We start from the raw sequence: 27960 nt of genomic DNA on the forward strand, positions 1-27960 counted from the left end.
AATCTTTGGGATTCCTTTGGTTTTTTTTTTAATTTTAATTTTTAATTTTTTTAGATTTCTGGCTTTTCTAGGAGGACCAGTCAGGAGTGTAGGACAGTTTCAACTGCAAAAAGCAAAGATGAGGCCATTTATTATGTAGTATATGTTCCATTGCTCATTTTGACCTTTTTGTCCCTCTATTAATATCTCCTTTTTTCCAACTTTTCTAAACCCCATTGGTCCACTCCCTTACTCTCCCAAGCTACCCCATTCCCATTTTCTGTTTAAATACGTACTACTTATTAACCATTTTATAATTATTGTAAGTTCTTACACATTTTACAAAGTTAAATTACACTTTTAAATTGGACCCTAATCTGTTGTTCCTTTCATTTCTACATCTGTCAGGTGGAGAGAACCCTACTCCCAAGTAACTAAATTACTCTTAAATCCACCTTTTATTCAGTTATTTTACGTAATGTTTCTTAAGTCAACTGTTCTTAATTGTAGATTATTTTATGTCAGCACTTGACAGTGTTAATTTACAAATGTATTAAATAAAAGAAATTAGTTAAATAATTTGGTGGTACCTTTTATTTTTTTAAAAAAATCCATTAATTGTACTGTATCAAAAGATAATATTGAGTTTAAATATTTGAAAACTTCATTGTTTAAGTTGGATTATCATATAATAATAAAGACTAAATGAGAAGTATTTCTGTATTTTAGCATCTCTGATCATAATTTATCCATATTTGATTAAAGTATGTACTTGACTGGTAGCTTTTTTTTTTTTTGCTCTTACCTATGAATAAATTGGTTAGATATAAAAAATTATATGTGATTTGTACTTGAAAAAGTGAGAGGTGGAGAGGGGAGAGAGAGAGAGTTGATTATAGATAATTAGTGGGACCATGTGTCTCTCAAACCAAGTTGATTGGGATTTTTAACAGGTTGTCCCTCAGTTATTGGGATTTCTGACCTGTCTGATTCTGGTCCATCACCAGTTAATGACTCCCACAGCCTTTATCCTCTACGTCTCCTACCCTCTTCATTCCCACCTTTCCACCATGCAATGCAAAGCCTGCAGAAACTCAACTTTCATCCTACTATAACTTAGCCTCTTTTAATGAGTTTAACTGACTGGTTCTCTTCCATTTTGATCACTGCAACTCTTGGGGTCCGCTATCAATCCAAAATGCATATTGTAGTTATTTCCATCATTATAATACTGTCTTGTATACGTCTACCAAAATAAATTTTGTAGCCAAAAAAATACCACAAGGGAGTGAGGCAGAGGTTATTTATATTTGTTCTCAGCGTGAAAAGGGGAAAGATTGTACCTAACAATCTCAAACACAATAACAATATGTACAGATGAAAAAGGACAATAATTTTTATGACCTACTAAATTGGCTGACTAAATTATACAAACAAACTGCTCTCCACAAATTCTTGCAAAAAGAAACCAATGTTTAATTTATGTTCAGGACCCCATGGTGGGTGAATTTAATACTTGTGTCAAATTTATATCAAGTTATCAATTTCGATTTATGGAAAAACATATGCATATGTCTATCTTTATTTTTTTAATTAAAAAAATTGAATAATATTTTCAATTTTTAACAAATTTCGATTCGAAGATAAATTCGACATTTATATTTCTTGATTTTTTATTTTTTTGTGCAAGGGCTTTTTGGGTAACAAATAAATTCGGTTGGGATGGAAGATTTACAAGCACAAACGGAAATCAACGATCAATACAGCTCACGTACATCCATGCAACAAGTTGGGGAAACCCCCCAAAAAAAATTACATAAAAAAAAAAAAGCCAAATTCATTTTATGAATGCTGAGCCGGATCATAAGCCAAGCGCAGGAACAGCGCGTTGTCTCCACATTCTGGAAAAAATCCCGATGGAATTTTCACTTGTAAGTATCTTTTAAAGCAATGTTGTTAATTAAATATAAAGCAATATTAATCAAGGATTACCAAACTTTAGGTTGGAAACGAAAGAGCAAAGTTTTAAATCAAATGCCGAAAGTTTGATCAATGAAAGGTACATTCCAAGTCATCTAATTAATAGCTAGTGGTATCATGAAAGTGACCCTTTTTTGTATTACTTTGTGGAAATAATCCTACTTTTGATGTAGAAATGACATTTTTGTAGTAAAATAATAGTGGAATTTAATTCGTTCTAATATTATTATATGGATTGGTGATATTGAAATCAGAGGATTACGATTAATTCTAAAACTTGGTTTAATTGATATATTATAAACATAAAATAATTTTCAAAATTTCTTAGACCCTTTTTTTTTAAATTTTGTTAGGAAAATAAGTCATTTGTTTAGACGTTGACTTAGCATATCATATTTATCGTGCAACATGAAAGGAGGCTTTCACTTCAGGCCTTTAAGCCCGTTGCAACTCTTTGGCTTTGGGCTTTCGCCCAAAATTCTCAATACTCAATCAGTGTTTGAATCCCAAAATTAATGAAGTGAAGTGAGTCACATACTCGAATTCTAGCAGGCAAAAGGGAAGGTAGTGAGTGAATGTAATAACCACAACAGTTAGTAAAGTAGAACTCTTCATACTCTCCAAGGCTAAGGAGACGAGATTTGTTCTGGGAATTTCACGAAGACGTGATCCAGCACGGAATTGCGTTTCCGTTCAGCCATCCCTGACCTGAAATGTTGCTTTCCACTTGTTTTTTTTCACGTGGTATTGGACGAAACCCCCCGTACCGCAAAAACAAATGTTGAAAATTCAACTTAGCGGTTGTAAATTCGACAGTCTCAGAACCCAACAACAACCAGGTATGACTACATCATCAAAATCCACATTCAAAAAAAGATTATATGAACAATCATCACTGTAAATCCTTTCCTCGTTGGTTCTCGCAAAACTGAACGCCTTAACTACCAACATGGCAATGTCATCTGCTTCCCCATCAGTCAATTCCCGCCACGTGGCGGTTGTAGGAGCCGGAGCTGCGGGCCTCGTGGCGGCGAGGGAGCTGCACCGAGAGGGCCACTCGGTGGTCGTATTCGAACGCGGGAACGAAGTCGGGGGCACGTGGGTCTACACTTCTCGGGTGGAACCCGACCCCCTAGGAATCGACCCCACTCGACCGATCGTTCACTCTAGCCTCTACAGTTCTCTTCGGACCAATCTTCCGAGGGAGGTTATGGGGTTCATGGACTTTCCATTCGTGACCTTAGCCGGGGAGAATAGGGACCCTAGGATGTTTCCGGGTCACAGGGAAGTGTTGATGTATTTGAAGGATTTCGCGAGAGAGTTTGGGGTTGAGGAAATGGTGAGATTCGAAACGGAAGTGGTTGAAGTCGGGATTTTGGATGATGAGAAATGGAAAGTGAGGTCCAAAAAGACAAGTTTCTTTAATAATGAAAATAACGATCATATTGATATTATTAATAGTAAAAGTGAAGTTGAATTTGTTGATGAGATCTACGATGCTGTCGTTGTTTGTAATGGACATTACACTCAACCTCGTATTGCTGAAATCCCAGGTAAGGTATTCTTGCTTGTTAATTGCTATCTTTTGGAAAAAACATTCTTCTACTTTTTCGAATTTTGGGAAGGGTGATTAGCTATTTGGAATTGAAGCTGTAGTCATGGTTTAGCTGTTTTGTTTAAATTCAGAATCAAATTACCTCCGTTCGTGTTTGGTTTAATGAGGTTCATATTTTCTGCTTTAGATGTGTTTTTTGACCTTTTTGATTCAAGATTGAGCTTCTTCCTCCTTCCCTTTATACCCTTTCTAAGAGAATTCGTCTATGGCAGTGATGGGAATTTGAAAATGAATTGATGGTTTTTGATTGAGAGGAAGATGCGAGTCATTAGAGTGAGTGATACTGGAGCTGATTGTTTCTTTTTTTATTCAAGTCATCAATTTCACTTAATAAAATTTGTGAAATTTAGATTTATTTGTGGGTTAGTTGATCAAACAAGTTGAATAAGATTATTATTTTGGATTCTATTATCATTCGTTTTCGGATGTAAATTTTTTGATAGCTGAAATATTATTCTGAAATTCTTGTATTTTATGCATAGATTGAAAAGGAAAAAGAATACCTGCTTCACATTTCTGGAAAAAGAAGTTTATTAGCTTCCTTATTTTGTTCCAGGCATCAATTTATGGCCTGGAAAGCAAATGCATAGCCACAATTATCGTGTTCCCGAGCCCTTTAGGGATCAAGTATGTATCAGCTTTTAACTTCCCCTTGCAATACTGCATCTCAGAGTGGTATTTTTTTGGATATCGCTGTGTGTTTAGATATTAGTTGCCCAATTACATGCGTGTTAATTTTTAAAATGTTTCAATTCCTGGTGTTTGCTGCTCTTGCTCTCTCTTTCATGTTGGGAAGTGACCATATTTCTGTTGTGGTATTGATTGAGTGATTGCTTCTGATGATAAAACTCACACAAATGTTTGCCTTTGACAGGTTGTAATTGTAATAGGGAGTTCTTCTAGCGCAGTTGACATTTGTCGGGACATAGCTGGAGTTGCCAAAGAAGTGCATGTTGCATCTAGATCAGTTGCAGATGAAACATATACAAAGCAGCCTGGATATGATCATTTGTGGCTTCACTCCATGGTAAAAGCACTTACCCGAGATAGGATGGTAGGGCTGCAATGAGATTTATGGAGGGGATATATATGATTTTGAAGTGCTAATATTTGCCAATGTTGCAGATAGACAGTGCCCATGAAGATGGCACAGTGGTTTTCCAAAATGGGAAAGTGGTGCTTGCTGATGTCATTATCCACTGCACTGGGTATACGTCATTTGATTTTGCAGTAATTTTGGTTTAATTTAGGAGTGGATTCCCCTGTATTCAGTTATATAATGAATGAAACTCATAATATACTGCACTAAGAGTAAAAGCATTCTAATATTCAACTGGTCCTTTTTAAAAGGTTCAAGTATCACTTCCCTTTTCTTGACACCAATGGCATTGTGACCGTGGACGATAATCGTCTTGGGCCACTGTACAAGCACGTTTTTCCCGCAGCCTTGGCTCCATGGCTTTCATTTATTGGGATACCATGGAAGGTGTGTTTCTATTCTTTTCTTATCCAACTTCCAATCTTCCACTATGCTGCTTCATAGCAGAAGTGATTATTTTGGTTACTTTGTTACCAGATTTTTCCATTCCCCTTCTTTGAGTTGCAAAGCAAATGGGTTGCTGGTGTTTTGTCTGGTCGGATTACCCTTCCATCACAGAAGGAGATGATGGAAGATATTAAGGCTTTTTACTCAGCACTTGAAGCTGCAGGCATACCAAAGCGGTATACTCACAACATGAGTGAATCTGGGGTAAAATTCGTCTTGTTGGGTAGATTCATTATGGAATTCTATCCTAATTTTTCTGGTCTTGAATTTGGTGCTGGAATAGGTCCTGTTTATCCCATGGAGTTCATCTTACATATCATTTATGTACCTCTCCATGGCTTTCTCTAATTAAGTTAGTTTGATGCATTTTGCAGTTCGAGTATTGTGATTGGCTTGCTGCACAATGTGGATGCCAAGTCATTGAAAACTGGAGAAAGCAAATGTTCCATGCAGCTTTTGCAAACTGGCTTGTTCGACCAGACACACACCGTGATGAATGGGAAGATCATGACCTGGTTTTGGAAGCCCATGAGTACTTTGTTAAGTACGCCTCAAAATCCTGAAGATAACTGGTATGTAGGCGAGGACAAATCCAAATTGTTATAAAATATAGATAAAATTTCTTAAGTTTTCTTATGGAAAATAATTCATTTGTCCAAGATTGATGGTTTTGGATGAATAAAAGAAGTCATCATTAATTTTTTTTATTTAATTTATTTATTTAGATGTGATTGATTATTTAATTGAAATATGATATACTATATATTTTTAAAAAAGATGGATTGAATGGTTAACTTTTAAAAGTTGATCTTAATATCTCATTAATTCAGACATGACGAACATCTATTAATTTCAGATAAATGCTAATGTTCGTATTAAGCCTAAAAAAGCACTCGTAAATTAGTACATCCACATGTTAGGGTTTATTAGCTTCTCATTTTGTAATGTCAATCTATATTCCATCTAAACATCTTTTTCCACAATTGATAATTCACAATCAATTTGCAAAACTAAATATTATGCTGAAATCTATTGAAACTTAAGTTACAAATGAGATAATGACGGGTGTAATCATGTTCATGTTAGAATCACCAAGGAGAGCATCGAAATACCACGCCATCGTCATGCTATTTTGGTTATTAAGACAAGATTACAAGCCTTTAGCTAGGAAAACAACCAACAATTAATAAAGTGAAGTGAAATGGGTCACATACTCAAATATTAGCAGCCAAAATGGAAAGTAGTGATTGAAATTACCACGAAGAGTTAGCAAAGTACAACTCAAAGTTAAAGAGAAGAGATTTGTTAACCAATTGCTGGGAATTTAACGAAGACGTGATCCAGCACGGAATTGCATTTCAGGGAAGGCCGTCGCTGTCCTGAAATGTTGTTTTGCACTTTTTTTTCACGTGGGATTGGACGAAAACCCCCCGTGAAAACAAATGTTGAAAATTCAACTTAGCGGTCGTAAATTCGACAGTCTCAGAACCAACAACAACCAGCTGTCACTCTAGCATCTGAATCCACATTAAAAAAATATTTATAAGAACAATCGTCATCATTATAAATCACTTTTAACTATGAACCTGGCAATGCCACCAGCTTTCCCATCAGTCAAATCCCGCCACGTGGCGGTTGTAGGAGCCGGAGCAGCGGGCCTCGTGGCGGCGAGGGAGCTCCGCCGAGAGGGCCACTCGGTGGTCGTATTCGAACGCGGGAACGAAGTCGGAGGAACGTGGGTCTACACTCCTCGGGTGGAACCCGACCCCTTAGGAATCGACCCCACCCGACCGATCGTTCACACGAGCCTCTACAGTTCTCTTCGGACTAATCTTCCGAGGGAGGTTATGGGGTTTACGGACTTTCCATTCATAACACTAGTCGGGGAGAATAGGGATCCTAGGAGGTTCCCGGGTCACAGGGAAGTGTTGATGTATTTGAAGGATTTCGCGAGAGAGTTTGAGGTTAAGGAAATGGTGAGATTCGAGACCGAAGTGGTTAAAGTCTGGATTTTGGAGAATGGGAAATGGAAAGTAAGGTCCAAAAAGACAATTTTTTTTAATAATGAAAACAACGATCATTATAACGCTGATATTGATAATATTAATAAAAGTGAAGTTGAATTGGATGATGAGATTTACGATGCTGTCGTTGTTTGTAATGGACATCACACTGAGCCTCGTATTGCCGGAATTCCAGGTAAAGCATTCTTGCTTGTCAATGTTATCTTTTGGAAGGAATATTCGTTTACTTTCTCTGTTTTTGGGAAGGTTCATTAGTTATTTAGAATTGAAGCTTTAGTCATGGTTTAGCTGTTTTTGTTCTAATTCAGAATCAAACTACTTCCTAAAGAAAATTTCTGCTTGGTTTAATGGGGTTCGTATTTTCTGCTTTGGATGTCTTGATTCAAGATCAAGATTCTTCTTTCCCTTTTTACCCTTTATAACAGAATTCGTCTATGGCACTGATTGGAATTTGAAGGTGAATTGATGGTTTTTGATTGAGAGGAAGATGCGAGGCATTAGAGTGAGTGATACTGAGAGCTGATTGTTTCTCTTTCATTCAAAACATCAATTTCGCTTAATAAAATTTGTGAAATTTAGATTCATTTGTGGGGTAGTTGATGAAACAAGTTCAATAAGATCATTATTTTGGATTCTGTTACCATTCATTTCCGGATGTAAATTTTTTGATAGCCGAAATATTATTATGAAATCTTTGTATGTATATTCATTGATTAAAAAGAAACAATAAATACCTGCTTCACATTGCCGGAAAAGATGTTTATCAGCTTCCGTATTTTATTCCAGGCATCAATTTATGGCCAGGAAAGCAAATGCATAGCCACAATTATCGCGTTCCTGAGTCCTTTACGGATCAAGTATGTATCAGGTTTTAACTTTCCCTTATCTTAAAATGTTGCAATACTGCATCTCAGAGTGTTATTTCTTGGATATCACTGTGTTTTTAGATATTAGTTTCTGGGTTACATCTTGTTAATTTTAACTCCTAGGAGGTCTTAAAATATTTAGCAAATGTTTTGTCAATCTTATGTTATAATTCCTGGTGTTAGCTCCTCTTGCTCTCTCTATCATGTTGGGAAGTGACCTATTTCTGTTGTGGTATTGATTGAGTGATTGCTTCTGACCGTGTTTCTGTTACTTTTGATAAACTCCTATAGTGTTTTCCTTTGACAGGTTGTAATTCTAATAGGGAGTTCTTCTAGCGCAGTTGACATTTGTAGGGACGTAGCTGGAGTTGCCAAAGAAGTGCATGTTGCATCTAGATCAGTTGCACATGAAACGTATACAAAGCAGCCTGGATATGATAATTTGTGGATTCACTCCATGGTAAAAGCACTTACCTGAGATAGGATGGCAGGGCTGTCATGAGATCAGGTGATATATATGTTTTCGAAATGCTAATATTTGCCAATGTGCAGATAGATGCTGCCCATGAAGATGGCACTGTGGTTTTTCAAAATGGGAAAGTGGTGCTTGCTGATGTCATTATGCACTGCACTGGGTATTCTTCATTTGATTTTGCAGTTATTTTGGTTTAGGAGTGAATTTGCCTGTATTCAGTTATATGATGAATGAAAACTCATAAAATACTGCAATAATAGAAATGGCATTCTAATTTTCCACTGGTCCTTTTTAAAGGTACAAGTATCACTTCCCTTTCCTTGACACTAATGGCATTGTGACTGTGGATGATAATCGTCTTGGGCCACTGTATAAGCACGTGTTTTCCCCAGCCTTGGCTCCATGGCTTCCATTTATCGGGATACCATGGAAGGTGTATTTCTATTCTTTTCTTATCTAACTTCCAATCGTATAGCAGAAGTGCTTATTGGTAACTTTTTTACTAGATTGCTCCATTCCCCTTGTTTGAGTTTCAAAGCAAATGGATTGCTGGTGTTTTGTCTGGCCGGATTACACTTCCATCACAGAAGGAGATGATGGAAGATATTAAGGCTTTTTACTCAACACTTGAAGCTTCAGGCGTACCCAAGCGGTACACTCATAAAATGGGTGAATCTCAGGTAAATTTGTATTGCTAGGGGGCATATTTAAATCTATCCTAATCTTTCTGGTCTTGAGTTTGGTGCCGGTATATGTCCTGTTTGTCACATGGAGTTCATCTTACATATCATTAATGTACCTCTCCATTGCTTTCTGATTATTTATTTTGATGAATTCTGCAGTTTGAGTATAATAATTGGCTTGCTGCACAATGTGGATGCCAAGGCATTGAAAAATGGAGAAAGCAAATGTACCTTGCAGCTTCTGCGAATAAGCATCTTAGACCACACACGTACCGTGATGAATGGGAAGATCATGACCTGGTTTTGGAAGCCCATGAGGACTTCGTTAAGTACACCTCAAAATCAGACAGTTAATGATTAAAATGTTAAAACAAATCCCTTAGCAAAGGCAAAGGACGTCCTTCCTTGCAGAATGACAGAATCTTTACTGCCATTTACAGTGTTGTATATATAAATCCTCTTCAATTCAATTCAGACCACTGATCTAACGTGTGGCTGCAATGAAATAAAAGAAGAGTGAATTGTAGTTGTTTATTGTACTGCCCCTAGTCCTATATAATCTCAGTATCACTCTGTAAGCTTGTACCCAGTCATTATTTTTAGAGGTTTTAATGGCTGACTATATCACTGACTGGAGGTGAATACAAGAAAGATGCAAAATGCAAATGCACCAGCCGGGAATCGAACCCGGGTCTGTACCGTGGCAGGGTACTATTCTACCACTAGACCACTGGTGCATTTTTGTAATTATCTCTTTTTAGTAACTTGTTTTTAAATATATATATATCAATTTTAAAAACTGTGTTGACAAGCATATGTTTTGTTTTTAAAATCACAACAATAATAATGGTAATATTATATATAATAGTGTCATACTAACAAAAAAATATAGGTATATATTTATAAAAAAAATCACTCAAATATTTATGATTTTGAGCGTTAATAGAGTATGGTGCTATGAACTAATCTCTTCAAAAAAATCATGAATTTTTTGAATTACCATTTATGGCTCGATGTGGTGAGTCTAGTAAGCCGAGAGAGTTTCCGAGTCACAACCAAGGGATTGCGGAGATGGTGATCGTTGACAGAGGTGAACTTGTTGTAGAGGAGAGAGTTTTCATGCTGCTGTTGTTTGCAATGATCATCACATAGAGCCATCTGTTGCTGATATCCTTTTATGTCAATTTTCTTTGGACTGTAGTCCAATGTGCATACTTTTATCTATTGAGACAGAAAATTCAAAGCTCAGCTCTTTGAATATGGAATATACCCAATTACCATCGGAGGCAAATACTCAATCATATCAAATGTGTTGTTTGAACATTTTTATTGAAGTTTGAGTACTACAACTAGGTTGCATGATGCCTGATCAACATCTGGTTTCACAAGCCCATGAAGACTTCGTCGAAAAGAAACCAAATATAAATCTCGATCATAGATCATGCATATATCGATAGTTAATCTGTCAATAACCGCTGCGTCTGTTCATTCAAAGGTTGAATGTAGAAAGCATTAAAGTCTAAAGATGTGCCCGATGTCCTCTACGGCTCTACCGATATAAAATGCCGACGTAATTAATCAACACCCTGTTTTTCCTGTAGGATTGTAGCTACTCATGAGCAAATGAAACGGCAGCTTTATCAAAAGAAAAAGAGTTTATAACCTTGAAGAAGGACAAGAAAAGAAGACAACTGGGTAGGAGCTCCACTGGTGATGTCGACATCACTAATCTCCATTCCACTGTTTATTGTTTGATGGAAAAGAAAAAGCATCTGCACCAGCCGGGAATCGAACCCGGGTCTGTACCGTGGCAGGGTACTATTCTACCACTAGACCACTGGTGCTTTTGCTTGTCGGGCGACCCGTTAAAACCCAGGGGTTTGAATATAAAATATATTTCCTTGTTCTCACTTCAGATTTTTAAAAAAAATAAGAGCTACGCAATGATTGAAGAGTGACTAAAGATGCAAGAATAGCAATATCATTGTCCATATTCTATAGTTCACTTCTCATTTGCAGTGAGAAGGCAATCGACGCAGGCGTTAAGGAATTATATATTGACCGAGGGAAAATATCTAGAAAACAAAAAAAGGAGTGGCAATTTGCACAAACAGCTAAAAAGCTAAAAATTGTTTCCCGTATTGTCATGTTTAATGCATAGGAAAGAAGAAAGTGGAGGGGGAAAAGAGGAAAGAAACAAATTTAAAAAAAATAAATAAAGAAAGGGAAATGGTATAACTTTGCTGGCTGGCTGGCTTTGCAATTTCCATGGTGTCTACTGTCAGGTGCGTGAGGTTATCTTCTTCTTTTGCTGCTTTTTGTTGATTTCGGGGGGTCCATTTTCCAATCCAACCTCAGGCTTAATGCCTTCAGATTTGACATCTTTGCTATTCCTGCATCCCCAATTGCACAAAGCTGGTGGAATATAATTGATACGTGAACATGAACCCCACCTAAATTTCAAACGCCCATGGTCAACAACTAAAACCCCAAATCATTCAACCATTTTTTATTATTCATAAACCAAGAATCTTGAAATTAATAACTTCAAATTTGCCTACAAACCTATGCCTTTTTCAGTGTCCCATTAACTCTTTTTAATATTGGATCATGCTCCAAAATTTTGAAGTTCAATATTGATAGATAGATATATAAATGAATTGGAAAATGCTAAAAGAGGTGAATATTATTGGAACAGAATGCATAAATTTTCATTTGAAGGAAAAAATATTCCTGGATATCATTGTTATGACTTCTTTAATGAGCAGCTAAAGACTATTATGCTAACCCAAGTTCCACACGACCATTCTTTTTCCATCCAAATCAAGGGAACACACTTTTGCTTTGTCGTAATTAAACAAACATCCCTTTTGGGATGGTCAATTTTGTGCACCCTTTAACCAATACAATTATCCAGTGAACAACACCCCAATCCACACTCTACATACACCCTTAATTGCCCTCTGGAAAAAAGAACCTTCCCTGATGCAGAAAGCATATCATAATTAGATTAGCACGATTGTTCTTTCTCACCCTGATTCACATGAATGAGCTACAAGAATCGACTTCTGACGCTTTATCAAGAGAGAATACCCCTTTTTGAAGTCGAAAACACTTGGCTTTTGACGACTCTCTTATCGTTTCTCCACGAATTAATGTTAAATAGAAAGTAAGGAAAATAATTAGATCAAGCGAAACATTATTTTGCTCTTATAGCAATAAAAGTAATTTAGCACAAATGACACGATTTATGAGTTATTTTTACTTTTGAATATTAAAAAGTTTAACTTAGTGGCTTACTCTAAATACAAGTGATTTTCCTTTTGGCATACATTTTTTTCTTACCTTTTATTCAAAAATAAATCTTAAAACATTATAAATAATCATAAAACACCTATTACTTTAATAATTACATAACAAATTTCAACTAATTAATTGTTATATGTAATAAAACTATTATTTTAATTCACATAATGAATTTTAGTAACTATTGCATTAAAACTCTTTTCAATATTGTTATTCATTATGTATATTAAATTTATTCTTTTGAGGATCTATTACTTCTTGTTCTGAATATAATACTTTCACAATTCAATTTTGAAGAACAAGCTTTTACAAAGCTAGTACGAACATAACTTCTCTATATATATTCTGTCTAATTCTCTTCTATTTAGTTCTTCTCCATCCTATTCTCTATGTTGCTCTACAGCTTCCCTATTCTTTACTTACACTCAACCATTACTCTAGATTTCACCAACACTAACATATTTTAATATTACTCCAATCATCCTTCTACTTATTTACAACAATTCCACCCTCTCGGTTATAAAAATCCCTTTACAAAAGCTAATTTGACCTCATTGTTTAGGTTTGGAAGGCCATTATTTTATAGGAGATGCACATCTGAATATAAAGTTTCACATATTTATTTTGTCCAAGACTTTTAATGTGTTCTTGATTAATTGATCCTACAGAAATAATGCTACTTAGATAGCTCATTAAACAACACGGAAAAGTTGAAATTATTACTATCTTCTATGATTAGGAGAATCCTCTGGTTAAAGAGAAGAGGAGGGGGATAATTAAATTCTAATAAAATTAGGTTGTATACCTCTACATATAACAATAATAAACTCTACAAAATTGGGGAAGCAATTAATTTTCCATAGCGGTCAAAACTTCCCCACGAATCGTTACCCTCCTCCACGCACACCAACACACAGGACTACTGAAGGCATCACTACTATTTTTATTTTGCACATTCAATTCAAAGGTGATCTACGAGGCACACCTTTCCGGCGGTTAATACTGTCAGCCGCAGCAGCAGCCTGTGAGCATCTGCTCCGGCACGAAACTCGAGGCATCAAAACACAGCTGCTTTTCTTCATCTTCATCTTCATCTTCTTCTTCACGAACTCAGTTGTGGCAGTGCAAGCAATTAATGATGACTTGCAGTTTATTGCACTGCCACCGTTGCTAGTAGCAGTAGTGTTTGTTGATCCTCCCGACCAAGTTCTGGGGGAAACAGGGGAGTCCAGGACAGAGTCAGGAGTCATCTGAGGATCCTCTTCAATCTCTGTGACGCTGACATCACTTCTAGTTTTGTAGGACGATGGAAGTAATTCAGAGTTTTGGTCAAGTTTTTTTCCGCCATGTTTGGTAGTCTCGAAGTGATTAACCTGCATGCACGTAGCAAGCAATTAAACTGTGAGAACAAAGAAAGAAACAGTAACAGTAGAAGCAAAGTGAGCTTGTGAAGAAATCAAGACAGTAAACATATACTAGTAATTGACTAAAGAAAAATGATGAACCTTGCAAGAGAGAGAGCAGAAGAGAAATGGGTCTTGGAGGCTGCGATCGCAGTTGATGCAGAAGTTACCAGAGCCTCTAAACGGGCGTGACATTGGCCTTTCATTCAAAAACACTACTTTGGCACTGTTTGTTGTGTATGGCTGTAAAGTTGAAAAGCATCAGCACAACTAAATCCCAAAGAAAGATTTCAATATCTAGTTTCTAATTCAAGCTAGATTACGTACTTGAACGAGGGAACAATTGATCAGTTTTTGAGCATCACTCAACCGTATGACATCTTGGTAAACATATCTTCTTATCTGCACAAGGAAAAAATGTATCAAAAAAGAAGAAAGGATTTTGATCTGTAAGAAAGTAAAATAAGGTAGAAATTTTATGCTAGTTTTGGACAATCTGGATCAATGAACCTGTAAGCGACGATGAGGGCGGTGAACAGGCAAGCAGTGGGGGCAAATAGCAACGCAACAATTCAAGCAGAAAATGTTCTTCTCATTTTTCTTTGCAGACTCATGAACTACACAAGGATCAAAGAATTTTTCTCCAAGAAGAATTCCAAGCCAATGAGGAATTGAGCTTGCACCAACCTGTAAGAAATGAAAAAAGAAAAAAGAAAGGAAAACCCAATTCCAAAAAGATTTGAATCAAACCCAAAACTTCATATCAGAAAATGAAAAAGAAATATTTAGAGTTCCAGAAAGTAAGTTATAAGATATTTTACCATGTTCAGTTTCCCTGTTTGTTGAAGAAGCAGTTGAGGGTGTCAGGAGTTTTATGAAGAATAAGGTGCCAAAGTCACGAGTCATCAATGAAATGTCATTGAAAGAGAGCCAAAAAGAGGAAAAGAGTCGGGGGCGTTGTGGGGGGTGAAGGGTAGTGGGAGAGATAAGAAGAGTGCAAGAAAAGGGAAACGGCGCCTCTCTCTGCCAGCAGTAGCAGCAGCAGCCAGCAGCTCCTGATTTGCACTGTTGTTGCAAAATGGGGCCTGGGCCTCATTTAAAGCCGCGATGAGGGGGGGTACACTAGTATGTATGATATGCAGATTTTGAATATCGAAAGCAAATCTTTTAGCAGTTTTAGACCAAAACCTATCATCTTTCCCCTATAACTTTAAGGTCTTAAAGCATTTCATACTGTGCACTGATTTTGTTCTTAGCGTGTTCCACCCACCCTGTTCTGCGACTAATAGCAAAGTTCCCATTTCTTCATTGAAACCCTCTTGCAAAATTCTGATGTAATCCTCTTTTTCCAACTTAAAAAACTATAGCATGAGACGGATAAAACTTGAAAGATGAATCAAAAAACAAAAAGAAGCTTTTTCGTGGGTGTAAATCTTGGCCAAATATATACTAGTAGTAACAAAATTTTGATGTTTCCCAGTCCAAATTACTCTCTTTTGAAGCACTACAATGTTCTCTGTGTCATCTTCAAGTAACATTCAATCTATTACTTGTTAACGTCCTCTTTGAATTTTCATTAACAAAGAGTGCCAAAGGTTTTTTTGGCAGGTAAGAAAGGGTTAGGGATAGGGAAAGGACGGATGGATACAAGACTGTAGTTATTTCTGGTCACTGCCAACCAGACCAAATTCGGCTAATGTTGACCCTTGCTGCAGAATGACAAGGATCATTAATTTCTTGGTACATAGTGCTCGTAGGAATCTCAGATGTCTTCTTCTTCATCCTTTCTTTTTTAATTTGTCAAAACCTCGCTCCCTCTCCATTCTCTTGGTCTGATTTAACTTAAAACAGAAAAATTATTAATTTAAAATTACTTCAGTTCAGAAAATGTTGGTTTCACTTACTTGTGGCTTAGATATCATCATTACCAAGTAGATGCAGAAAGTGAAAAGCCAAGCCTATCATCTATGTCTGTTCTTCTCTAGGGAGGATGACATGATACAACACTTTTTTCAAGTCCAATTCCAATTATGCGATTTAATTTTGTTCTAATATATGCAAAAATGCAATAAGCAATGATCCGAAAAAGAGAGAAGAAATAAGTTTATATGGATTCTTAATTGGACGGTAGTCCCATAGTATGAGGTACCCTAGGTGGCTAGTATGACCTTGGAAAGTCAAAGGCAGGAAAACCAAGAAAAATCTGGGGGGAAAGGATTACATTGGCAAAAAAGGAATGGACCTCTCTCTCGTGTGAACTCTGAGTGCCTACAATTCGACAAAGTTTCCCTTTGGAAATTTTGAATGGAGCAGCAACAAGGCAAAGACATTTACTCCTTTGCCGCTTGTATCTCAGTCTTGAGACAGAGATGATCTCAAATTGCCCCTATCAAATATCATTCTTCGGGATTTTTACCTACACCATACCGCCCATAGCCCGTAGCTGTTCTATTAGGCCGGCGGGGACCACAGTTGCCGTTATTTATCACACGTGTTCCAATTCCTTAAATTATATATAATATTGAAAATAAATGGGTTAATTCAGGATGTTCAGTGAAATATATACTTAAATCCGCACTAACTGTGCCCTCCCCCCAAAAAATATCAATACTTAATAAAAGCATGCATATTGGTTTCCTTTTCAATGAGAAAAGGCGACTGTTCTTTGTTTTGGCTAAGTGAAAGGTGACTGTTCGACTTGATGCTTTTTGTTTTTTTGACCAAACATGGTTTTGAAGCTTTTGATTAACAGGGACGTTTCCAGGATCTGTCTTTTTACTTCTAATTCGAAAATATACATGGTAATGGTATGGTACTATGAATTGTAGATAGTAGTGTACAAATAATTATTTTTGTTAGTTCAATTTTAAATATCTAATAATTAAACTAATCAAATTTATATTTAAAAATAACAAAAATCGAACCGAATAATACAAATAATCGAACTAATCAAAATTGAATTAATTCAGTTAGTTCAGTTCAATTTCTAAAAACCGAACTTGACAAAATTTTTTTTATTTGTATATATTTATTTATATTATATTTTTAATCAATTAATATTACAAAAATATTAAAAATTATAATAAAAATTATAATAAATAAGATTGACACCCATATAATTAAAGAGGAATTAAAGAAGAGAAGATATTAGATTTAAGATTTATTTTTTATGTAAAATTTTCATAATATCTTTACTTAAATTTGGTTAATTCGATTAGAAATTTTCCTAATTGAAATCGAATTGAATTAATTTAATAACCGAACTATCATAACTGAACTATTTAAAATACCAAACTAACTAAACCGAAAAAATCAAACGCATTTTAATTCGATCCAATTATTCAATTCAATTCACATGTACTCACCGTTATCTGTAAAAAGTCTCTAATCTCTGGAAAAAGTAAAAATCAAACAAGGATGAATTAAGCAGGAGCTTCCTTCCAGGTCAGATAAAATTTTTGCTCTGTGCCCTGCTGAAGGGGTCTATGTTTGTCGGAATGATGCAACTTTATATCCCAAAGGCCCAAAGGGTGTATCTGTTAAGTTCCTTACGAATCAGCAAAATGGGCTGAATTTAAGCCAACATTACCCTGGAGCCTCTCCCAAGTCTCATTTTTGTGCTTCGGGGGGAACACACACGATAGCCCGAGTAGTCCAACGAAAAAGGCATATTCCGACCCAAAAATGTTTTACACTGTATGTATTATTTATCTGTCTAGAACATGTGTTTCTCTCGTTAATATCCTCCAAATTGAATTCATTGGTGGAGTGGATATATAAAGGACTGATTTTTTTGCTCAAAATATTGGAAATTTTAACGTGATCATTGAGAAGGTTGAAGTCAGTTTTTAGTTGGACATTTCATTTCAGAAATTAAGTCTTTTCACTTTGTAATAGTTTAACTTAGGTTGATTTGAATTGCATGGCACATATACATTGATTCAAGCTTTGCATGTTTAAGATAATTGTATTTGTTCTCCATCACAGTTACAGTGCTTTGTATTTCAAAGCATGTTGCCTAATAATTTAAGATTTATTTAAGTTGATATAGTGGTAATTAACTTCTTATATGTGGATATGGTCAAAAAGTCTGTTTTGTTTGACTTTTTTTTTGTTACTTAAAAATTATTATAAAACTGATATGAAAAATAATAAATTTTAAAATTAAATTAAAGTTATTCGATAAATTTATTTTTATAAGTTATAATTTTAATTAAAATTATCATAAAATGTATTTTTTTAAAAGATAATATTGTAATTATTTTTAACAGATAATGATATTTTTGGAACAAAAATAAAAATTCTTCTGTATTTTAAAAGAAGAGAAGAAAAAATTCTTCACAAAAGTTTTTTCTGAAACTCTTTTTTTTTAAATTTTATTATTTAAAAAAATTATTTTAAAAAAAATTTAAAATTTTAATTTACTTTTACTTTTACTTTTAAAAAATAGATAAACAAAAAAAAATCAGATCAAACAAATACCTAATCTAATTCTCCCTAACCCTATCTGTTAGATGGAATACCCAAAACAAGCAATGTTGTTTGAATGACCGAATTTTGTAGCCATTAACAAAACTTCAGGGTTCCAAACTTTCCTGTAGGGTAGACTTAATTTTGCCTACAAAATCTGCTAGTAATGTGCCGAGCAAGTTGTTCGCCTGATTAGAAAATTTTCCCAACGGACTGTCAGCTGAGTTTCAATCCATCTTCGTTCCCCCAACCAATTTGCCACGTTAGTAGTCTCACAGGGGCATTGTTCCAAGGACAAACTTGGGTAGTCTTCCTTGTATAAGAATAAACCTACCCTTTTATTTAATATCCAATTATATCCATGGTGATGCTCTATGATTCACGTTGAACATTTTTTATTAGCATAATCATTTTATAAACAATATAAAATCAACATTAACATGTGATTTTTTTTAAGAAAAAAAGAAATTGTGAAGTCAATAGACGGGAAACTTGCAAAAACGAGTAGCTGAACAAACTCTTTTAACTTTTATCGTTGGAGGAAAGAGTTACGTTGGGACTTGGAAGAAACCAGAGCTACATGGCGAAAACAACAGAATGACTAGATGAGGATCAAGGCCTTTAATCCTATGTAAGCCAAACCTTGCAATTCACGAACTGTTAACAAATGGGTATTTGCCACGTACCCCGAAGGAGTACCGAAACAGCGAAGATGGACCAGCTCAATCTTCCTTTGGTGTCAAGTGCCAACTGTTTTCTGCCCAACAAAAACAATCCCGCACTTGGATTGCAGCAAAAAACGAATCTTGGGAAATGGTGAAGCACATTGCAGGGGCAACATATTCTGATAGGGAGAGAAAGTAAAGAGTAGCATTGGAGTTTCCTCAAAATTCGTTGGCAAAATCGCCAATTTTTTTCTTTTTCTTCTATCTCCGGACTCTCCAAAGATTTCAAGTTTTTAACCAAAAACAGCCTGGAATCTGCGTTTCACTCAAGTTTTGCATAAATCTATTGACCTTTTTTTAAAAATTGATTTTGTTTGTTTAAAAGTTATTTACTTTTGAGTTTCTCTCATTGTCATGGACTTTATATACACTTCCTATAACATTCTAAAGATCCTTGCTTTCTCCCTTTGAGACATACTACAAAGTTTCAATTTTTTTTGCCTCTCTCTCCTTTATAGCTATAGGATTTCTTTGCTGGCGTAAAGCGACTGTTTTGTATTGTTTTTTGTCTGTGAGTGTAAATGGCCAATACATCTGGGTTTTTCACACCTTCAGTTCCGAGCCTGAGGAGAAAGATTCAGCCTCCAATAGGCATTTCTCGATCTGGGTTTTGCTTCTCTGAAGGAAGCTGTAGGAGGGTAGTGTGCTCAAGTGGCATTGAAGGTGCAGAGAAGCATGTTTCCCCTTCTGAATCTCGAGTACCCAAGTAAATTTCTTCTGCTTATTTTATTTGATTTCTTGCTTGGTTGATTTATTTCTCTGGCAGTTGAGTTGTTGGAGCTCTTGCAGCTGGTTTATTGGTGAACATGGTGTTAAATGAGCTTGGTTTCATGGGCTTTGATTTGGCACCTGTAGTCGAGTAAATGTGGATTTTTTGTCCAGGGAGGAGGAAAATTTTGGTTTATTGTTGGATTTTATTTTTATTGGAAAACTACGTGTTACGGTTGCTGTGAAGTTCAAGGCTAATTTGTTCTTGCACTAGCAAGAATCATGTGCGTAGAACAAAGATGGTTTTTTCATTTATAAATTGATGAAAGGGGTTCATGCATGCGCATCTGCAGCTTATTTAGAGGGGAGTTGACCTTTTTAAATTTGAAAGATTAGGATCTCATTTGGTTGTAGTGCCCATCAGTTGTGTTGCCTGCCCTTGTTGGATTATTACTGGCACTTGAAAGATTAATGATGAGCTGAAATTGCCAATCCACCTAGTTTATGCAAAGGTTGGCTTCAGTATGCTCTTAAGTTGTCCTAGCTGAATAAACAATTCAATGAGCCTTTATGCCCAAATTAAGAATGGTACTTCAATATGATCAGCGTTTCAGTGGGCTTTCTGGCATCCACCAATTGTACTTAGCTTGATACTGAAATAGTCTTAGTTGTTATCAGTTCATGTAGATAAATGATATAGGAAAGTTTTTTGGGATATGAGATTAGAGTGGAGGAAATTACAAGCTCTTTGCAGTTTGTGTCATGTGGTTTAAGAAATCTTCCTTTGACTCTTTTAGGCTAATACCATACACACTTTACTTGTATCAACAAGCTTGGGATTAATATGATCATAATTCAAAAACTTAAAGGTTTGTTAGTTGCTGGATATATTGGTGAATCCAGTTTATGGTTGGTTTTGTCTCTGGGAGGCTGTCTAAATGATTGATAATTCTACATTAGTCAGGGAGACACTTAATAGGGTGAAAGATAGCCAGGTTAGTAATCTTTTTAAGCACTCCAGACTTATATGGTCCTACTGTTGATTTACTAGAAGTGTTGGGTTTTGCTTCTGTTGATGATTGTGAAGCTCCTGCTGGAGTCTGGGTTAAGATAAACTAGAATGTTTTATGTAACCCCACTTTGACACTGAAGTTTTGCATGCACACATGCTAAACAGTTGGGCCTGTCAATGGCATTGACCGTGTACTTCATATCCAGTCTAGTCTTCAGAGTTGAGATGCAGCCTTATTTTTATTTGTTTATATTTATGTCTTTCATATTGAAAGATAATGATTTTACCAACTTATGATAAACTTTCCTACTTTTACTTTGGAAAAAAAATACAGGCTTGTCAGTAAAGGCTGCAAGTTAGTTGGCTGTGGGTCAGCTGTGCCAACTCTTTCAGTTTCCAATGATGATCTTGCAAGAATAGTTGATACTTCTGATGAATGGATCTCTGTCCGCACTGGAATACGAAATCGACGGGTTATTTCAGGTCAGGACATACTCTAATGCATACTAGTGTGATGTATAGAATATTTGTCTACTGTTTTGCTGGGATTTCCTCTTGTCTCAAGCTTCAGTAATGTGATAAAAACCTTTAGCTTGAATCTTGTTGAAGGGTATTCAGCTTGAAAAGTCCCAGCCTAGGTATGCTGAGTTAGTTTGATTTAAAGGACAGCCATTTACACTAGCTATTTCTTAAGGGGTTGGAAAATAGTTTCTAGAGCCCATTATAATATGGCAGAACTTTGGCCTGTCTTAAGTGTTGCATCACTTATTTCTAAATTGCTTTTTTGGTCATAGCTGGATAGAGACCTTGTCTATCAGTGTAGATTTTTGTTAACCACAAAAGCAAGCTTACACTTCTTCTCGTTTATATATTGGCATCTTTATTTCGCTGTGAAGGAGATTCCTATTAACAATTGCTCTTACAGGAAAGGATAGTTTAAGAAACCTAGCAGTTGAAGCAGCAAGAAAAGCTCTTGAAATGGCAGATGTTGATCCTAATGATCTTGACCTAATCTTGATGTGCACATCTACTCCAGAAGATCTTTTTGGTGGGGCTCCACAGGTATAGGGGAATAGGTTGATATTTATTGCAGAATCCAATAAGGAGGCTTTAATAAAGAGAGCAATTTGCATGATTTATGCCCTAAGCTGCATGTAGGTTTCTACAAATCTAGGATTAGATCTATGCATTTTAAACAAGACTGCTTCCCCATATACTGAGATCAAGAGAAAATTTAGAAGTGACATGTCCTGGGTTATCTTGAAATCTTGTTTGTGTTGACTAGCACAAATAATGTCTTTTTTTAGGTATTACAAGAAATATTAAGCATATGCTCGGAAGCTGCCTCCCACCCACCTACCCACACACACACACACACCTTCCTTTTTTTCTTTTTTTTTCTGTATTTTAGAACTGTCAATCGGCTATTGGTCTCAGAACTCTTAAATATTTGTAAAAACTAAACGTGCTTTTAATTTGTTTACATGCATGTTTGGGTTTAATAAGGGGTTTCCATGGATTTTGGGTAGTGGGATCTCATGGGAAGTAGTGTAACCAAATATTGTTGAAAACTATACACATTGCTTTAAGTTACATGATGGTTACAAACTTAGGAACATACATGAATTGTGGTTGGAGGATAGGGGCTTGAGCAAAGATTTTGATTTCAGGCTGAAGGATTCTCTTTTATGTGAAAGAGGCAGGTTGTAAACCGGTAACTTTTGTTCAACAGATTTAATCAAGTGCCCTGGGGCATAAACTTCATATAAATACAAAAATTACTTTCAGTCAGGGTTTGGTTTAGATGACTATTTGGCTCTACAGATTTAGTCCAATTGCAGCAGAGGTTGGGCTTACTTGAGTTACTAGTCTTCAATTTTGTCTGTAGGTCTTGACACTGCATTTGTGCTTATTTGAACTGTAATTTGTGTATGTTTTATTGAACACTAATTTATACCTTGAATTGCTCTGGAAACCTTTATTGAAATTGTCAGGTCCAAAGAGATCTTGGCTGTACAAAAACTCCTTTAGCTTATGATATTACTGCTGCATGTAGCGGATTTGTGCTGGGTCTGGTCTCAGCTGCGTGCCACATTAGGGGTAATGAATAATTTAGTTTGCAGCAAGGAGGTTTTGATTATGCTCATTCGTGTGTTATGAAATTAATTTTTTTACCTTTGTAAATCACAGGAGGTGGGTTTCGTAATGTTTTAGTGATTGGAGCTGATGGTCTTTCTCGATTTGTTGATTGGAGTGATAGAGGGACATGCATTCTCTTTGGGGATGCTGCTGGTGCTTTACTAGTTCAGGTAATACCTTCTTTTTGTAAGTTCACTCTTTTCTGGATGATGTGATGATAATTTCTTGGACTTGCATCAGCTAGTACAGACTGTCATTTCATCCTATTTCAGATTCTAGTTTCCTTGATGAGGGTGATGATCTGCTTTGTCAATGTACAAGCATATGTGGTGTTTCTGTCTACCAGAGGTCATAATAGTTGGCTGTAAATAGAGAACTGTTTATGAAAGAAAAGATCTTTCTTTGTCTTATATCAAGTTGTGGATGGTTGCATGTAATCTGAAATCTTAGCATGGAACAATATTTTAGTGCAACATATCGCTTGATGAGATGCCAAGCACCATTACACACATGACACGAGTATGGGAGTGGTATTTGCCTGACTTGCTCATTAGATTACATTCTCTGACAGGCTTGTGTGATGGAGGACTTAAATAGATGTCCTGATAAAAGATAAGGTCCTGCATTTTACTTTAATACTTTGTTGCACATTACGAAGTACAGGATTGGAAGTATCTGTATTCAGCAGAAGACAAGGTCCTAATACTTTGTTGCTCTCATCTTAGATTTACAAATAAAATAACAGAATTATATTTTTTTCTCGGCAGAAGATTTTGGGAGTAGATGAATCTGAGTGGCAGGTTGCCCCTTGCATCCAAAATCCATAACATTGTGCATGCAATATAGGTTCCTATTATTATCAGGCAGCTTAAAATTAGAACTAGTGGGTTTGCAATCACAAGTCTGCTAGGAGAATTGTCTTTCACCTTATATTTAGTTTGTCAAAAACCAAATTCTGTAACCCTGACGCAAAAAAAATTCAACCATGATCAAATTAGCAGTTTTATTAACCTAATTTTAGAGTCAATTATTGCCATTATCGTACTTGTTATACCAACTTTTATACCTGTTGATGTGCATAAAGTGTTACTGGTCAAATGGTTTCTTATAAAATAAAATAGTTACCACATACCTATTTTCTTCTGCAATGAAACATTACATCATTTGTGATACAAATTATTCTGTAGGCCTGTGATGCTGAGGAGGACGGTTTTTTAAGCTTTGACTTGCATAGTGATGGTGAGGGTGGAAGGTATGTGCTTCTCATGTTGTGGAAATAAACGAACAGTGTTGCTTTCTCTGAGGAATTTGACTGGGCTGTCACCCCTGTTGCAGACATCTTAGCGCTTCCATAAAGGACAATGAAACTGATGATCTGTTGAGTTCAAATGGTTCACTGTTAGATTTCCCTCCAAAAAGGTCCTCTTATTCCTGCATACAGATGAATGGCAAAGAAGTTTTCCGCTTTGCCGTGCGATGTGTGCCACAATCAATTGAGTCTGCCTTGGAAAAGGCTGGTCTCACTGCATCCAGCATTGACTGGTTATTGCTCCATCAGGTATATGTTTTAGAGTTTATGGAGATAGTATAGCTTTTGTTTTTCTAATATACATCCTGCCCTGTACTCGACCTGCTAGCTTAACCAGGAGAGCTCCAAGATTATATAGGTGCTTAGATTTCTCCTAAATCACTGCTGTTATACATTATTGTCATTGATGCATTGTTCTTTCAGTTCTACATCTCACTTCGTGAACTATGAGAAAGGCCCTTGACGGAAAGTGGCTTAGACAGTCATCTGGTCATATTTTAGGAGTTTAGGTTTTGGGGTGGAAACATCTTGAGAATAGGAAGAATGCAATTGGTTCTGGCTGTTGTCCTTATGCCTCAGCCACTATTGGAAGTTGTTTAAACCTAGTTGGTGAAAAAGGTGAAAAAGGAACATTAGTGCTGATTCAATTAATTTATGTTGTCCATGCTCATCAAAAGTAATGGGTAAACCCCAAGCCGTCAGAAGTGACTAAGTGCAGCCTAGTAATTGACATTTTTATATCTGAGAGTGGTACTCAGCATAATATCTTCCAATGATTAAAAAGGGGGAAAATCTAACAGAGATATGATTAATGCAGGCAAACCAGAGGATTATTGATGCAGTTGCAACACGTTTAGAAGTCCCACAGGAACAAGTCATATCAAATTTGGCAAATTATGGTAATACGAGTGCTGCATCCATTCCTTTGGCATTGGATGAAGCTGTTCGAAGTGGAAAGGTGAAGCCAGGCCATACAATTGCAACTGCAGGTTTTGGTGCAGGTCTAACTTGGGGTTCAGCTATCATTAGATGGGGATGAAAAATCACCATGCTGCCAAATTACCTGTGTAGAAGTGAAGAGAAATCCTTATGAAGAACAGCTCTCTCCAGTTACTACTCCCTATCCAAAAGTACGCATACAATGGGAGTTTGCGCTCACATAATCCCCATCAGCTCCATTTTTTTTGTTGGAAATTTGTTATACTTTAGTTGTTGCACTGCTAATAAATTTTTATTCTTTTTCCTCAAGCCTTTCAACTTTTATTTTTTCAGTCCTCTGTATCGCAATAATGAGCACAGTTCTCCCTTTTACCCCCTTGAGTCAAACATGGGCAGAAGTATGTTACACCTGAGGAAAGACGGGAGTGTTTTTACAATGCAACATTGTGTTAGTTCTTTTATCAGGAAAGATACAAAAATTTCCACAGATCATGGTTCTACCTATAATGGACATCAAGAAGTTTATCATGCTTGCAAAAACTGAATATTTTATACTGATAAACAATATAGAAATGATCACATTCTCTCTGCACCTTTGCAGCGAAGTAGGAAGTTGAAAAGGAAAAAAAAATATAGTATATAAGAAAAATACCAGTAGTAAATACAGACAAGAAACCAAATTGAACTTGGGTCAGCGAGCTAATATGTTTGCAAGCCTCTCTCTCATCCTTTGTAGAGTTCCATCTATTGCAATATCAAATGCATCCTTCCTGGTCCTCAATCCCAGTGAACTACCATGCCTTCTATACATAACTCTAGGGATCAAATCCTGAACACTTTCTCTCATCCTCCTCACCTCACTCCTTGGTATCCCCATTAACACATCCAAAATCCTTAACCCTTTGAAAACCACCTCCTCCTTTGGTATAAACACCGAGAACTCTGCATACTTCTCCTCCGGCAAATGCCACACGTACTGCATTTTTGCTGACAATTCTTCAAAGAAAACTGGTATACAACCTGCAAGGATTGCATCAAAAGTTGACCTTCTAGTTGGAGTATCCCCTGGAGGCTGCAAACAAAAGGTTGATTGTAGCATAGGCTTCATGTACCTTATAGGATCATGCTCACATATCCCGTTCGAGCAATCCACTATATCACATATCTTTGAGTACATCACATTATTTTCAAGAACGTTAAATCTGCTGCTCTTGTTGTTGATGCTACTATTCTCACATTCATTCCTTATGCTCCTCCTGATATTTGGGGTGGCACCAATTCCACCGCCACCAGCAAACAACATTAAAGTAGTCCTTTTGGACCTCTTCACCCGTTGAATCCAAGCCTCAAAGAATGCCACATTCTGAGGATGAAACGACGTAGGATAAGGCACAGAATGTTCTTGCCATGGCCAAGCTCTTCCCTCAGGAACCAAAGCAGTGACGTTGTAAAACTCAGGCAATTCAAGAAATGAAGTACCCCATATAGGAGGATCATTATTCAACGGCTGAGAGAAATCCCAAGCAGGTCTAGCCATAACTAAAAAATGATCATGGCCCATATGCCGCTTCCATATTCCAGGTTCATCAGATTGCAAAAAATCAAACAATTCCATCCCATGTTGGAAGCTGGAATTCACATCAGGCCCATACAAATACCTTAACGAATCAATGGCAGCATAATACGGAAGAAAGATGGCATTTGCAACATTAGGGTCATCTGTAAGGCAAGGGTACTCCAGGATTCTTCTATGGAAAACGAGTTCAAGTAACAGAGGGTCAGTACGGTACCAACTACGAGATTTGGCATGGGTTTTTTGTCCCAAACCGTGGTTTGCTAAGTAAGGACAAAAGTCATCAAAAAGTGGGTATACAGAACAGTTAGTAAGTAGATCAAGATTGAATCTAGATGGGAGGTTCCTGATGTAGATCCAACGGTTGTTGCAGTCTTCTGTCGTTGTCCGGTTTGATGTTGATTCGGTGTTCAAGATTTGATGGGAAGATGCTGAATTGATGATCGATAGAAGGAATAAGTGGAATTTGATGGAGAAGAAGATTGTGGTGATTTGGGTCTTGCAGGCCATGGTGGAAACAGATGGAGAAAACACCGTAAGTCTAAGAACACTTTTGTATGAAGCTAACCATGATCTTTTTCTGCGTTTTTGGGTTTTTAATCTCTGTATTTTGTAGTGTTCCTTTTTTTTTTTTTTAACAGGAACTCAGTTTGACACTTGGCTTTTTGGAAGTTTGCTTTGTTGGGGGAGAAGAGGGGTTCAGGTTACAAGACTGAAAATGAAAGATTACAGTAATTCTTTATTCTTTAAGTTTTTTGCTTTCGTTTTTTCCTTCTAAGTTTCAAACGGTAACTTATGATAGTGCTTGTAGGTGTTCTATCTTTGACCCAGCATTGTCGGTGGAAAAGAGCAACTGCCTGCACCTCGTATTCAATCACCCCATTCAATGCGGCGACGTTTTCTTCAGTGTGTTTTGCTTCACATGGTTGTGACCCTGCTTCTTCTTTGTTTTTTTTTTTTTCTTTGGGTCCTTGCAAGTGACAGACAGTTGTTCTGGATTTGATAGTATAGTTTAAGGAGGGGAGGGGTATTATTGCATAGGGCCATGTTCATAAAAAGTTGAGCTCTTGATTGGTTTAAATAAGAATGAGAGCAGAGGATTTGGCAATTGGCAGGTCAGAAGTTTGACATTTTCAATTGAACCCAATAAATCCATGACATATCATCAGCCATATTCGTTGACGCCTAGGGTGTGTTAAGACTGTATA

At 36.4% G+C, this 27960-nt stretch overlaps 5 protein-coding genes and 2 non-coding genes across 9 annotated transcripts; 3 read left to right on the plus strand and 4 right to left on the minus strand.

Moving 5' to 3' along the window:
• Positions 1–2475: 2475 nt before the first annotated feature.
• On the plus strand, positions 2476–5827 carry LOC18606304 (flavin-containing monooxygenase FMO GS-OX-like 4). Of its 3 annotated transcripts, none has more exons than XM_088804878.1 (7): positions 2476–3512; positions 4131–4201; positions 4449–4601; positions 4700–4782; positions 4925–5060; positions 5151–5403; positions 5495–5717. In XM_088804878.1, the coding sequence occupies exons 1-7, from the start codon at positions 2909–2911 to the stop codon at positions 5506–5508; spliced, it is 1314 nt and encodes a 437-aa protein (XP_088661004.1). In that variant the 5' UTR covers positions 2476–2908; the 3' UTR covers positions 5509–5717. The 3 variants fall into 3 exon arrangements, with proteins under 3 accessions (XP_088661004.1, XP_088661003.1, XP_088661002.1); XM_088804876.1 differs by having other exon boundaries at positions 2485–3512; positions 5151–5324; positions 5495–5827; XM_088804877.1 differs by lacking the exon at positions 4131–4201 and having other exon boundaries at positions 2483–3517; positions 5151–5324; positions 5495–5827.
• Positions 5828–6659: 832 nt separating this feature from the next.
• Positions 6660–9746, plus strand: LOC18606305 (flavin-containing monooxygenase FMO GS-OX-like 4). The gene is made up of 7 exons (XM_007039844.3): positions 6660–7319; positions 7931–8001; positions 8318–8470; positions 8563–8645; positions 8783–8918; positions 8992–9165; positions 9328–9746. The coding sequence occupies exons 1-7, from the start codon at positions 6701–6703 to the stop codon at positions 9520–9522; spliced, it is 1431 nt and encodes a 476-aa protein (XP_007039906.3). The 5' UTR covers positions 6660–6700; the 3' UTR covers positions 9523–9746.
• An 88-nt stretch (positions 9747–9834) lies between these two features.
• On the minus strand, positions 9835–9905 carry TRNAG-GCC (transfer RNA glycine (anticodon GCC)). The gene has a single exon. It is a non-coding gene; the product is annotated as a tRNA-Gly (tRNA).
• Positions 9906–10941: 1036 nt separating this feature from the next.
• On the minus strand, positions 10942–11012 carry TRNAG-GCC (transfer RNA glycine (anticodon GCC)). Its single transcript has one exon. It is a non-coding gene; the product is annotated as a tRNA-Gly (tRNA).
• A 2214-nt stretch (positions 11013–13226) lies between these two features.
• On the minus strand, positions 13227–14823 carry LOC18606307 (uncharacterized). The gene is made up of 5 exons (XM_007039847.3): positions 14699–14823; positions 14388–14564; positions 14205–14279; positions 13980–14120; positions 13227–13847 (listed from the first exon to the last, which is right to left on the minus strand). The coding sequence occupies exons 1-5, from the start codon at positions 14699–14701 to the stop codon at positions 13431–13433; spliced, it is 813 nt and encodes a 270-aa protein (XP_007039909.3). The 5' UTR covers positions 14702–14823; the 3' UTR covers positions 13227–13430.
• A 4176-nt stretch (positions 14824–18999) lies between these two features.
• On the plus strand, positions 19000–25666 carry LOC18606308 (3-ketoacyl-acyl carrier protein synthase III). The gene is made up of 8 exons (XM_007039848.3): positions 19000–19778; positions 21127–21275; positions 21718–21854; positions 22787–22892; positions 22983–23101; positions 24119–24183; positions 24267–24489; positions 25058–25666. The coding sequence occupies exons 1-8, from the start codon at positions 19594–19596 to the stop codon at positions 25277–25279; spliced, it is 1206 nt and encodes a 401-aa protein (XP_007039910.3). The 5' UTR covers positions 19000–19593; the 3' UTR covers positions 25280–25666.
• Positions 25449–27502, minus strand: LOC18606309 (Exostosin family protein). The gene is made up of 2 exons (XM_018117903.2): positions 25832–27502; positions 25449–25588 (listed from the first exon to the last, which is right to left on the minus strand). The coding sequence occupies exon 1, from the start codon at positions 27260–27262 to the stop codon at positions 25871–25873; it is 1392 nt and encodes a 463-aa protein (XP_017973392.2). The 5' UTR covers positions 27263–27502; the 3' UTR covers positions 25449–25588; positions 25832–25870.
• Positions 27503–27960: the final 458 nt, after the last annotated feature.

This window comes from Theobroma cacao, chromosome 3, assembly GCF_053813885.1.
Source record: "Theobroma cacao isolate CCN51 chromosome 3, ASM5381388v1, whole genome shotgun sequence".
NCBI lineage: Eukaryota > Viridiplantae > Streptophyta > Magnoliopsida > Malvales > Malvaceae > Theobroma > Theobroma cacao.